Raw genomic sequence first — 13,379 nt, forward strand, 5'->3', positions numbered from 1 at the left:
TAGCATTTAATTAATGAAAGTTTTAACATGACATACACCAGTGTTTTATTACAATCATGTTTTTCTTTTCCTTTTCTTCCTAATTTGGTCCACCTCCCACACACCAGTCAGCTTTGCCCTAACATACCACAGATAGCATACCATCCAGTGAGGGTGAAAGCACTCAGAGGAAAGTGCTAACTTCCTCATATATGACCCTCACAAACACCCACCATTTCCTAGTGTCCTGACCAAGGTGTCGAACCCCTATTGAAACAAGGAAGGAAACGAGACACTGAGGTCATTGCAGAAGTATCACTTCCTTTTGCAAGTTCTGATGTTGAACAGAAAATGAATAACATATAAAATGTGAAACCTGCAAAACCTTCCTGAGAGTCTACCTCGATGTCACAATTTACACAACATGAATTTTATACTTTTTTGTAGATTCTAGCAACAATATGATTTAAATGTGAAAAGGTGACTCTATTAGAGTCAGTCATGAAAAGGCAATTATCCATCCAGACAGCAGAGCAAGATGGAGTTAGGAAGCGGCTCAGAAGATCATCAGCAGAATCTGCAGTGAGTACTGATCAGTTCTTATCTATCTGTCTTAATGTATATAATATAATCCTCTTTACCTCATGAAGGGTGCCAGTGATTGTTGAAAAGACAGTGTAGGTTCTTACAGCAACATGGAAAAGATTCAGAGTTGTAACAAACAAAACTCTCATATCTAACACATTTAAGTAAAGGTTTTCCACCTTTCTGTTGGATTTAGTTGATTTCTGTTTAATGTTCTGTTAGAAGACTTTATAAGGCTTTACACAAGGCCTCTGTAGCTGTAAATAAATGTCCATAAACACACACATGATGGCATCGTATAAGGCTTATACATAATGCACTGTTTGTCAGTGGTTATGTTATAGCAGCTATAAAAACACGTTCATAATCTCCAAGTAAAGGAGACAGAAATATCCTGTAGCTTGTCATGTTACAGAGAAGCCAACAAAGAGGCGTCAACACTGCCACGCACTGTGCTTTGGGCTATGATGTAGATATGACATTTTAATGCGTGTTTTTAGGATCATTTATTTGCAGAGGTTTGTGTCAAGACTTATAAAGCTTTATGACATTGATACCAAATATTTGAATCAGCAATATTTGAATATTCAGACATAATCTACATGCAATGCTTATTGTTTGTGAAATATGAAAATAGTTATTGAAATGTCATTTTTGGTCATTTAGGCAGAAAGACCAAGCTCTCCTGCTTGCAGCTGTGTTTCCATGCAGAGCAATGCATCCATGGATTTTCTTCACCAATTAAGTCCAAAGAAAAAGATCAGTGGAAACAGGTTTGCAATTCAGTAATCTCTAACTACTGTCCTTACATGATATTTATATTAATAAGCCCTCTTATTCAATGCTTGCTTGCAAAAGAAAAACATAAAAGCCGATCTTAACACAACTGTCCCTTTTTTAATCTAACATACCTGCTGCTGCATTTCAGTCACACAATGACACAAAGACGATGTCTGTCTCAGCCGTGTTAGTTTTTTAGGTCTCTAAAATGACAAAGTCGTATTTTTTTCCCTATCATTTGCAGTTTTGAGAGAGAAAGACCAAACTTAGCTCCACCTAGTTATCTCTCTGTGGTGAGTGAGGAGTCAGAACTCATCCAGGATGATGAGGAAACTTTCCTACGTTTGCACCCATTAGCCTCAGTACCTGTGAGGTCCGAGCCACATGTGCCACAACTCTGCCTGCAGCACCGCAGGCCTCTGGAAATCTACTGCAAGACAGATCACACGCTGATCTGTAAACAGTGCGCGACTGTGGAACATCGAGGACATAACAAAAGCTACACACAGACAGCTAGGGTAAGGTCAAAAATACTTGATGTGTTTACAGAAGCTGTGCAGCTCATTCAGGGCTGTTTAATCCACAAGGCCTCATAGTCCATGTTCTTCATAGCAGCCTTGTTTTTCTTTTTAAGTTAAGACCAAAAAAGTAGCTTGTCATGTAAGAGTTAGTGAAAAGATGTTTAAAATTACAGATTTACACCACTGACACTGGAGACTCCTTCCATAAAGGTTAGCTAAACATAGCGTCAGGTACAACAAGACAAAAGATAATAATCCAAGCTCAAAACCGGGAAAGTACTCGAGCATAAAATGGCAGGATCAGAGGAGGCGGTGCACCATATAATTGGGACCCCCGTCGATGAACCAGACGGGTGGAGGGGGTCCGGAGGTGGGAAATAGCGAACAGGTTTGTGCTGGCTTGAGACAGGAAACTTGGAACCTTGTGTGGGTTCTGAGGGCCCTGGAGATCCTGAGCTGAACAGCCATTAGATATTAGAGATGGGGAATTGTCCAACGAAGCAAAGACCTAGCTTCCGGCAGGCGATCACAGGGGTAAGTCATGGATGGAAAGCCAGATTCTTTGGGCAATGCGGTAGAGGGGAGCAGGACGGCGCTGATTGGCCCAGCAAGCGTAGCTTTGGGATGACTTGTGACTTTGTGTGACTCGGCCCCTACTCCAAACACATCTACAGCGCTTGACCAGGTCGTGGGCAAAGGGGACCAAGGCTTCCAGCTCATGGGGAGTGAACAGAGGGGCTTGGTAGCTGCAAGCAGCTTGAAATGGGGACATATCTGTGGCAGCAGATGGCAGGGAGTTGTGGGCATACTCAACCCAGATCAAGATCAAAGACTGGGATGAGGGGTCTTCGGCACAAAGGATTTGTAGTCCGGTTTCAAGCTCCTTGTTGGGCACGGACATGACCTTCCAGGGCTCAGACTTGGAGAGTAGGCAGACAGCGGTAGCAGAGGGCAGGTAGAGAGGAAAACGGTAACAGGCAGGGTCAATATCAAGAAAAAAACTCACTCAATCTGTGACTGAAGAAAGGTCGACAAAAAGGTTCAAAACAGGGAAAGTACTTGAGCAGGACACATAGACTAGTGAACTTAACAAGTTCGACAGTACTCACAAAGCTAAAAACCTGTGACACAGCTGTTACCATAGAAACTAACCTGTGATTTACTCTTACACTACAGTCAGTTAAAGAAAATTAATCTGTTAAAGAAAATTAATCAACATCTTCTGACCTTCTGTTTCAGGACCTGCTGGAGCTGGATACATTGACCTTACTTGAGCAAACACTGACCAACATAGACACAAAAATGTTTATGTCGTATCTGTGTAAAAATTACCCAGAATGCTTTGAGACTGCTCAGGTGACATGTGATATCCTGGAAGCATCTAAACTCATTCTGGACAGATTTGGCTCAGATGCAGCTCCAAAGATTGCTCTCAAGGTCATGTTGGAGTTAGGTAAGATCTCTGTATATAAGATATCTGTTTACTGAAGCATTTCCAATGAACCTGCTCTAAACTCATTGTTTTATTTAACCGTTCATTTTTTTTTCACAGGAAAAAGTCATAAGACCATCCAAGATCATCTTAAATCTAAACTACAGGATCATCTTAGATCGAAATTCCAGTGCATACGTGAAGGGAACGCTCAGCAAGGGAACCCGATTCTCCTAAACGATATCTTCACAGAGCTTCTCATTACAGAAGAAGGGGATGGAGCTATCAATAAAGAACACGAGATCAGACAGATCGAGGAAGCAAGCAGGAACAAAGAAGCTGAAGAGATTGTGATAAAATGCGAAGACATTTTTCAACCTTTACCTGGGCAGAACAAACGCATCCGGACCGTGCTAACCAAGGGCATCGCTGGGATTGGGAAAACCGTATCCGTGCACAAATTCATCCTGGACTGGGCAGAAGGAAAAGCCAATCAGGATATCCATTACATCTTCCCACTTCCTTTCCGTGACCTGAATTTGAAGGGGAATGACAAATATTGCGTGATGGAGCTCCTTCATCAATACTTTCCAGAACTTAAAGAACTCAGCACTATAAGAAGCGAGGAAGTGAAAATCCTTTTCATCTTCGACGGCCTGGATGAGTGCCGACTTCCACTGAATTTCAGGAACAATGAAATGTGCTGTGACTTGACAAAGAAAATCTCAGTGGATGTCCTGCTGACAAACCTCATTCGGGGAAATATACTTCCCTCTGCTCTTCTCTGGATAACCTCCCGTCCAGCAGCGGCCGATCAGATCCCTCCTGAGTGTGTTGACCAGGTAACTGAGGTCCGCGGGTTTAAAGACTCGGAGAAAGAGGAGTACTTCCGAAAGAGGTTCGATGATCAAGACCTTGCTGACAAAATCGTTGCACACATAAAGTCTTCAAGGAGTCTCCACATTATGTGCCATATCCCTGTTTTCTGCTGGATATCTGCTACTGTTCTGGAGAAGATGTTGGGTCAGTCAGACACAGAAGTGCCTAAAACTCTGACCCAGATGTACAACCACTTTCTTCTCATTCAGACACACCTGAAAAACAAGAAATACCACGGAGTGACTCAGGTCGACACTGACCTGCCCGAATCTGACAAAGAGATGATCTTCAAACTGGCCAAGTTAGCGTTTCTGCAGTTAGAGAAAGGAAATCTGATTTTCTACGAAGATGATTTAACCGAATGCGACATAGATGTTAGCAAAGCCACCGAGTACTCTGCAATCTGCACAGAAATTTTCAAAGAAGAGTTCGGATTGTACAGAGAGAAGGTCTTCTGCTTTGTACATCTGAGTATTCAGGAGCACTTAGCTGCTGTTTACGCGCAACTTAAATTTACGGACAGCCGCGAAAACATCCTTCAAGAGAACGGCGAGAATCTGAGCAATGTGGTGAAGATGTCAGATTTGCACAAGAGCGCTGTGGATAAAGCGCTGAAGAGTGAGAACGGACGTTTTGACCTTTTCTTACGCTTTCTCCTCGGCCTGTCACTCGACTCCAATCAGGTTCTTTTGAGAGGCCTGCTGCCAAAACTCTGTTCAGAGAGTTTGGAGGACACAGTGGACTACATCAAGGAGAAGATAAGAAAGGAGTCATCGGCTGAAAGGACAATCAACCTGTTCCACTGTCTAAACGAACTGAATTACAACTCACTGGTGGAAGAAATCCGTACTTTCCTGAGATCAGGCAAGCAGTCAGAGGCGGAGCTTAAACCTGACCAGTGCTCAGCCTTGGCCTATGTGCTGCTAACGTCAGAGGACGTGATGAATGAATTTGACATGAAGATGTGTAACACGTCTCCTGAGGGATATCGGAGACTTCTGCCAGTGGTCAAGACCTCGAGAAAAGCCAGGTAAGATTTTTTGAATTGTTGAGTCACACACATAGATATTTTCTTCTGCCTGTGTGACCACACAGATGCCTCTGATTGGCTAGTGTCCCTGTGAGTCACAGGAGAGTGAGAGTATGCCCCGCCCACCAAAAGAACACAGTCAGTTTTGTTCTGTTGGACAGTAGCGGCCGGTCAATAGAGGGAGCCAAAGAAAGCTAGTTAGGTGTAGTAAGAGTGTTGTTACAGTTACAGTATGGGTACAGAATGTAAGCCATTTTTACTTTAAGTACAAAAGCCAGTGATTTTTGTGAAGAACAGTAAATTTGGAGTTTTGTTCTGTTAATGTTGTGTTTCTGACTTCTAAATCCCTGACCTTTCCCTAAACAAATGAGTAAATTTCCAAGATATTTCCCAGTCTTGCAGGTGTCAACCTCACCGACGAATCCTGTGAGACCCTGGCTTCGATTCTCCAGTCCGCCAACTCACACCTGGTAGAACTGGACCTGAGCTTTAACAGTTTGGGAGATTTAGGAGTGAAACTTCTTTGCGCCGGTCTCTCAAATCCACACAGCAAACTGGAGAAACTGACCCTCAGTCATAACCAGTTGGAACCTATCGGAGTGAAGCAGCTGTGCGACTGTCTGATGAGTCCACACTGTAAACTGCAGACACTTGGGTTTGTAATTATTTTGCTCATTCCAATAGTCATGGCACTTGATGCTAATGCTTTTTATTTCAGTTGAATCTGATGCTGTATATATTTTATAATAAACTGGGACACACTAGTTGTGTTTGATCATTGTACTTTTTACCTGTGTGCAGATTGGCTGGTACAAACTTCTCAGAACAATCGTGCGAATTAATGGCTTCAGTTTTCCAATCTGTGAACTCCCACCTGAAAGAGCTCGACCTCGGCTCCAACACAGACATTAAAGACTCCGGAGTGAAGCTTCTCTGCACTGGACTGATTAGTTTGCAGTGTAAACTTGAGAAACTCAGGTTAATTTACTGTAATCTGAAATCAGCATTTATTTTTTGTCAATAATTGGTTTATTTAATAAATAATAAAGAAGGTTAAGGTGACATTACAAAATAAAATGTTTTCTGTGACTTTACAGCTTAGACAGATGTGACCTCAGCCATGAATCATGTGAAGCCTTGAAAACTGCTCTCCAGTCATCTAACTCGTGTTTGAGAAAGCTGGATCTCAGCTACAACAAGCTTGGAGACTCTGGAGTGCAAGAACTCTGCGATGGACTAACACATCCAAGCTGTAACCTGGACTTACTGGATCTGAGCTACAACAACCTTGGCCATTCCGGAATAAAACTTCTCTCTAAAGGACTGATGAATCCAGATTGTAAACTCAAGAGTATAAGGTTTACCATCACAGTTTGTTGGGTTTTTGAAAGCAATCCTGTTTCTGAAGATGTTCCTGTAAAATTTAGTTCTACCCATCTCATATATAAACAAGAGGGAGGACAGCACTTTCCTCTGAGTGTGTTACGCAGCTTTGTCTGATGTTTGGTGTGAAATTTGTGGGAAAAAAAACTGTTCCAAGTCAAATTCAACAGAGAATATCCAGTTGAACAAGTAGACTGATTATTTGGCCCAAGTGTGTAGGATTAAATTCGAACTGATTTCCAGCTTGAGGTACTGCAGCTCTCCAGGAACAGAATCGCCGATCAGGAATCTGTGTAGTTTGCTGCAAAGCCTATGTGTAACATAAATTGTTGACATGCTAATATTATTTGCTCATCTCCAGACTTGCTGATGTCGGCATTCCAGAGGAGATGTGTGAAACTCTGGCCTTGGCTCTACAGTCGGAAAACTCACACCTCAGAGAGCTCGATCTCAGCAAAAACTACATTGGAGATTCAGGAGTAGCGCTGCTCTGTGCTGGATTAATCAGCCCAAACTGCTTTCTCGAAAAACTCAGGTAAATACAATGGTTACATTTTTGGTTCTGTTTGCAAACAATGAAGACTTGAGATGTACAATTTAGAAATTCTGTTCTCTGCTGCAGTCTGCGACAGTGTAATCTGACAGAGACGTCCTGTTCAAACCTGGCCTCTGTTCTGAGATCACATACTTGTTTGACAGCGCTGGAGCTCAGAGACAATGATGTGAAAGATTCAGGGCTGAAGCTACTTTGTACTGGTCTTCAGGATCAGGGATGCTCGCTGCAGAAACTGGGGTAAGTGCTGAACCAAGCAGTGTTAATTTTGTTAATGAAGACAATGACGAAAAATATTCGTTAATGACCATTTTTTCTGTGACTTAGACGAGACGAGACTAAGACGAAACTAATATCTGATGAATAAAAACTATGACGAAATTTAAGACATTTCTTTGTTAATGAGACGAGACTGGACTAAAATGCCTTTTTAAGAGTATCAGACATTCAAAATAAATGATCTCTTTGTATCGCTAACCGTCTTTTGTCAGGAACAGCTGGACAGTTCCCTGCCAGGCCCAGAGAGGGCGCTGGCAGGTGAACCTTGGAAGCCTGCTTCTTTGTGTGTCTTTTGTTACGCCCTTCCTATTGTTCCTATCCTGATTGTCACCTGTATCCCATTAGCCCTAATGTCTACCCCTATAAATAGGGATCCTTGTGTTTGTGTCCTTGTCCATGATTGTTATCTGTACCGTGGTTTCTGTTGGTTTTGTTTGTTAGGTTCCATGTCCAAGCTAAGGTCTAGGTTCTGTTTTGTTTAGTTAACCACGCCATGTCTTGTTACGTTTGTTTCCCTGTGTCGCGTCTTAAATGTAATAAAAGCAGTGCTTCGCTGAATCCTGTGCATGGGTCTCTTTACACCATGTGCTGGCGTGCGCACACACACCACGGGCGTCTGGGGTCGGTCCCAGACGTTACAGAATCATGGACCATCTCTGAGACCCAGCGGGATTCCCAGCTAGTTCCTGTCTTCAGTAAGGATTTGCAGTCTGCTGGCTAGAGCCCTGGATAACCAGTGGATGGCATCCGGCGGATCCTTTTCCCCGTTTCCCCAGGGAGGTGTTCCCATCTTCGTTATGGTCGAGGACGTCGCTCCCCCAGGGAATTTACAAGGAGGACGTCGCTCGACTTCAGGCCATGGGGGACACCCCCTTTTTTATCGGTCCCACTGGAGGCGGGCTTCCACCACCTTGTCAGCCGGGGACGCCGCTCCGCGATGGAGTTTCCGTGGAGGACGTCGCTCGGCACCACGGGTGGAAGACGCTTCCCTCCCGTTTCTTTCCAGGGCCGGATGTCAACTTACCCCTGGGACCTGGGGCATCGCCGTAGACTGCATTTATGAACTACATCAGGCCTTGCATCTCCCCTCTATGAACTACATCTTCCGCCTACTCCTGAGGCGTCCCCTAGGCGGAGGTTGGGCGCTTCGGGAGCTGCGCCTTAGAGGAGGGGGTTATGTCAGGAACAGCTGGACAGTTCCCTGCCAGGCCCAGAGAGGGTGCTGGCAGGTGAACCTTGGAAGCCTGCTTCTTTGTGTGTCTTTTGTTACGCCCTTCCTATTGTTCCTATCCTGATTGTCACCTGTATCCCATTAGCCCTAATGTCTACCCCTATAAATAGGGATCCTTGTGTTTGTTTCCTGGTCCATGATTGTTATCTGTACCGTGGTTTCTGTTGGTTTTGTTTGTTAGGTTCCATGTCCAAGCTAAGGTCTAGGTTCTGTTTTGTTTAGTTAACCACGCCATGTCTTGTTACGTTTGTTTCCCTGTGTCACGTCTTAAATGTAATAAAAGCAGTGCTTCGCTGAAACCTGTGCATGGGTCTCTTTACACCATGTGCTGGCGTGCGCACACACACCACGGGCGTCTGGGGTCGAGCCCCGCATAGGGCGGGGGTCCCAGACGTTACATCTTTCATAATGTGCGTCCCTGTCGTTGGATTAGATAAGGGGCGTTTGCATCTCAGACAGTTAGCGGGTCAGCTAAATAAACTCCAACTGGCCTGGTGAGCTGTAATGGCTTCAGCACCTGAAGCTTTAGGAAGAAAATGAAGAACTGAGATCTGGAAGCATTTCTGTTATAATTCCTCTGGAAACAAAAACATTGTGCACTGTCACAGAAAACGGAGAGACGCCCTGTGGCTATAAAACAGGAGGAACGAATATCATGAGCCTTAAGAGGTATTTACGCAGCTTCTGTCACGCTAAGTCAACTACTTAAGTCTTATTTAAGTACTTTTTCTTAACGTTAGGTCAGTGTTACTGGATGTGCTAACAGGTAAATTTGCTAGCAAGTTTTACATTTTTACGTTTTAGCTTTCTGTTATCTAACGTCAGTTAGCTAACCTTACTGCATGGTTCTGAGCCAGACTTTCATAAATGTAAAATGCTTAATTATATATTGTAAAACAGTTCGACTTTTCTGCGGCATTCAGTTCTGTTTCTAATGAAATCTGTATCATGTTCTGTAGCAAGATTATTTAGGCCATAGCCTACTGTTTTACTAACTTAATAGCATGCAGATAGCAAGCTGTTTCTATAATGACAGATGGATTTGGAAGTTGTTTAGGTTATTGGCCATGTATGTATGCTTAAGGCTGGAATACAGTACATGATTTTTGCCCCGATTTTTCCCTATTTCCCTTCTGGAGAAGTTGATGCTCCCATATCTGAGTCGACAGATTTCATAAAAAATCAATATTGTAGCTTAATTGTCTAAAGAGAAAAAAATTATAATCACTATTTTTTTCTAAATACTACACGGAAAATGAACAAATTTAAAGCTGGTAACTGCAGTTTGACTAAAACTTGACCAAAATGCAATGACTTTTCGTCAACTAAAACTTGACTAAAACTGTGAAAGACAAAAATGACTAAAATTTGACTAAGACTAATAACCATTATCGTCTGAAGATAAAGACTGAGAACAAAGGTGTGTGTTGGTTTTGTATTCAGTAATTGTGAATGAAGTGTAAAGGTTGTTTCTCTGCAGTCTTTCAGGGTGTTGTGTTACAGAAGACGGTTGCTTTGCTCTAGCTTCAGCTCTAAGCTCAGCTCACTCACAGCTCAGAGAGCTAGATCTCAGCTACAATCATCCAGGAGAGTCAGGAGTGAGACAGCTGTCTGCTGTACGAGAGAATCCACACTGTAACCTGGAGAAACTGAGGTGAGTGGAACAAGGGAAGAAAATCTGTTTTAACCTCTGGCATTGGATTGTGCTGCTTCAGGGTCAAAAAATGAAATGAGTTCAAAATGTAAAGAAAAACATTTTTATTGATGGTCATGGATGAATCATGCACAGTATGCAAATACATTAAAAGGTTGTCTTTAATGACGAAATGGACTTGTGTTTTTTTATTTTCGAGTTTGTAGGTTATAATGAAAAGGTTATTGTGCTAAAAGAATTAGTTATCTCCATTCTTATGTGACTTCTCTGTTTTCTGTACAGTGTGGATCACTGTGGCGAGTGCAGGATCAAACCAGGACTAAAGAAATGTAAGAACATACACAATTTAGTTTAACAGTGTATGACTTATTTTAAATATTATATTATAATATATTAAGGCACTTTGTAAGAATGTCTTGCTTTATTTTTTATTATACATACTTTAGTTCTTTTAAGATCTCATGATCTTTAATGAAAATTAGCTACAGACAACTACAGGCCTGAGAGAGAAACCTGAGTGCAATAGACCTACACTATATTGCCGATAGTATTGGGACACCCCTCCAAATCCTTGAATTCAGATGTTGTTTTTCAGGGGTTGGGCTCGGCCCCTTAGTTCCAGTGAAAGGAACTCTTAATGCTTCAGCTTCATACCAAGACATTTTGGACAATTTCATGCTCTTTGTGGGAACAGTTTGGGGATGACCCCTTCCTGTTCCAACATGACTGCACACCAGTGACCAAAGCAAGGTCCATAAAGACATGGATGAGTGAGTTTGGTGTGGAGGAACTTGACTGGCCTGCACAGAGTCCTGACCTCAACCCCCTAGAACACCTTTGGGATGAATTAGAGTGGAGACTGCGAGTGAAACCAAAACTGGGACGTCTGCCTTTACATGCACATGAATGTAATATGGAGTTGTCCCGCCCTTTACAGCTATAACAGCTTCAACTCTTTTGGGAAGACTTTCCACAAGGTTTAGGAGTGTGTTTATGGGAATTTTTGACCATTCCTCTAGAAGGACATTTGTGAGTTCAGGCACTGATGTTGGACGAGAAGGTCTGGCTCACATTCTCCACTCTAATTCATCCCAAAGGTGTTCTATGGGGTTGAGGTCAGGACTCTGTGCAGGCCAGTCAAGTTCCTCCACACCAAACTCACTCATCCATGTCTTTATGGACAAATTATCCAAAATGTCTTGGTATGAAGCTGAAGCATTAAGAGTTCCTTTCACTGGAACTAAGGGGCCGAGCCCAACCCCTGAAAAACAACACCTGAATTCAATGATTTGGAGGGGTGTCCCAAAACATTTGGCAACATAGTGTATCTATCCATTGTTGAAAACTGATTTTGAGAATTTTTCCACAGACGCCTATGAAATCACCTTGGACCTGAACACAGCACACCGCACACTTTCTCTAAGTGGTAACAAAAAGGTGATAAATACCAATTATGAGCAGCCATACCCAGACCATCCGGACCGGTTTGAGTACTATGCCGAGGTTTTGTGCTGGGAGCCTTTGAGTGGTGCTCGCTTCTATTGGGAAATCGAGTGGACTGGCAATGTTGTTTACATAGGGGTAACTTACAAAGGTATTAACAGAAAAGGGCGTGGCACAGACTGCAAACTGGGGATGAATAATAAATCCTGGATTCTGTTCTGTTCTAAAGATTATGGCTGTTATGTCAGTTACAATAACAAGGAGACAGTGGTACCTATGCCACCAAATCCCTCTAAAAGAATGGGTATCTATTTAGACTGTCAGGCTGGTACACTCTCCTATTTTATCATCTCGTCTGACAGGGTGTATCACACGTACACGTTTCACACAACATTCACTGAGCCCCTGTATCCAGGAATCCGGGTCTATCACTATGGAGACACAGTGACAGTGTGTGAGCTAGAATGAAACAAGACCATTCACTCGTACTCTTACTGTAGAGCTTGTCTGGCTTTTAACCTTTATTTAAAAACATTCACCAGGTTCCTCAAACCACTGAGCTATCTTGATATGGGCTGGTTTGTGGGCAGTAAACTGTTATTGACGTAATAAGATATACACAGACCAGGCATGACATTATGACCACCTGCCTAATATTGTGTTGGATCTCCTTTTGCTGGTAAGGCAGCCCTGACCCGTCCTGCACTGTGTATTCTGACCCCTTTCTATCAGAACCAGCATTAACTTCTTCAGCAATCTGAACAACAGTAGCTCGTCTGTTGGATCGGATCACACGGGCCAGCCTTCTAATCGCTCCCCACATCCATCAATGAGCCTTGACCTCACATGACCCTGTCACCGGTTCACCACTGTTCCTTCCTTGGACCATTTTTGATAGACACTGACCACTGCAGACCAGGAACACCTCACAAGAGCTGCAGTTTTGGAGATGCTCTGATCCAGTGGTCTATCCACCATCACAATTTGGCCCTTTGTCAAACTCGCTCAAATCCTTACACTTGTCCATTTTTCCTGCTTCTAACATCAACTTTGAGGACAAAATGTTCACTTGCTGCCTAATATATCCCACCCACTAACAGGTGCCATGATGAGGAGATACTCAGTCTTATTCACTTCACCTCTCAGTGGTCATAATGTTATGGCTGATTGGTGTATTTATTCAACATGATTTCACTTTTATTTTTTTAAATTCATTTTTAATGTAGTTAGTGTCTCAACGTCCCATTAATTTAAGTAGTTTTATAAATTATATAATTTTATGTGTGTTTGCTGTGTATGAAATACATAGAATGAATCTGGAATACATCTTTGATTCATTATCCTCAGAATAATGTATGTTTTTATTTGTTATTGTCTGAAACCATCACAAAATAAAATATACCACTTAAAGTGCTATTTTTTCAGACCATTTACTTTTTAGTTATGTTTTTAGTGTTAACTCTGAATAATAATAATAATAATAATAATATACTGTGTTTATCATTTTCGACCGTTATTTTTCGCCTGTTCGATTCACCAACTCGACTCTTTTGAACGCTGAGACGACTCCCAATTTTCACCATATTACTGACACGATTCAAAGATCCGACTCACAAGGAGCCGATTCCTG

The 13,379-nt window shown here is 42.5% G+C and overlaps 1 protein-coding gene across 1 annotated transcript; it reads left to right on the plus strand.

Moving 5' to 3' along the window:
* The first annotated feature begins 265 nt into the window (after positions 1-265).
* Positions 266-13,097, plus strand: LOC131344645 (NACHT, LRR and PYD domains-containing protein 3-like). Its single transcript, XM_058377087.1, has 13 exons — positions 266-561; positions 1,231-1,337; positions 1,589-1,862; positions 3,105-3,318; positions 3,418-5,206; positions 5,601-5,861; positions 6,008-6,184; positions 6,304-6,564; positions 6,951-7,124; positions 7,212-7,382; positions 10,133-10,306; positions 10,589-10,635; positions 11,676-13,097. The coding sequence occupies exons 1-13, from the start codon at positions 481-483 to the stop codon at positions 12,215-12,217; spliced, it is 4,272 nt and encodes a 1,423-aa protein (XP_058233070.1). The 5' UTR covers positions 266-480; the 3' UTR covers positions 12,218-13,097.
* Positions 13,098-13,379: the final 282 nt, after the last annotated feature.

This window comes from Hemibagrus wyckioides, linkage group LG23 (assembly GCF_019097595.1).
Source record: "Hemibagrus wyckioides isolate EC202008001 linkage group LG23, SWU_Hwy_1.0, whole genome shotgun sequence".
Taxonomy (NCBI): Eukaryota; Metazoa; Chordata; class Actinopteri; order Siluriformes; family Bagridae; genus Hemibagrus; species Hemibagrus wyckioides.

Coding starts and splice junctions, on each gene's coding strand:
- LOC131344645 (XM_058377087.1), top strand. CDS start 481: ATGAAAAGGCAATTATCCATCCAGACAGCAGAGCAAGATGGAGTTAGG. Junction 562..1,230: donor GATCATCAGCAGAATCTGCA/GTGAGTACTGAT, acceptor TTGGTCATTTAG/GCAGAAAGACCAAGCTCTCC. Junction 10,307..10,588: donor TGTAACCTGGAGAAACTGAG/GTGAGTGGAACA, acceptor TTTTCTGTACAG/TGTGGATCACTGTGGCGAGT.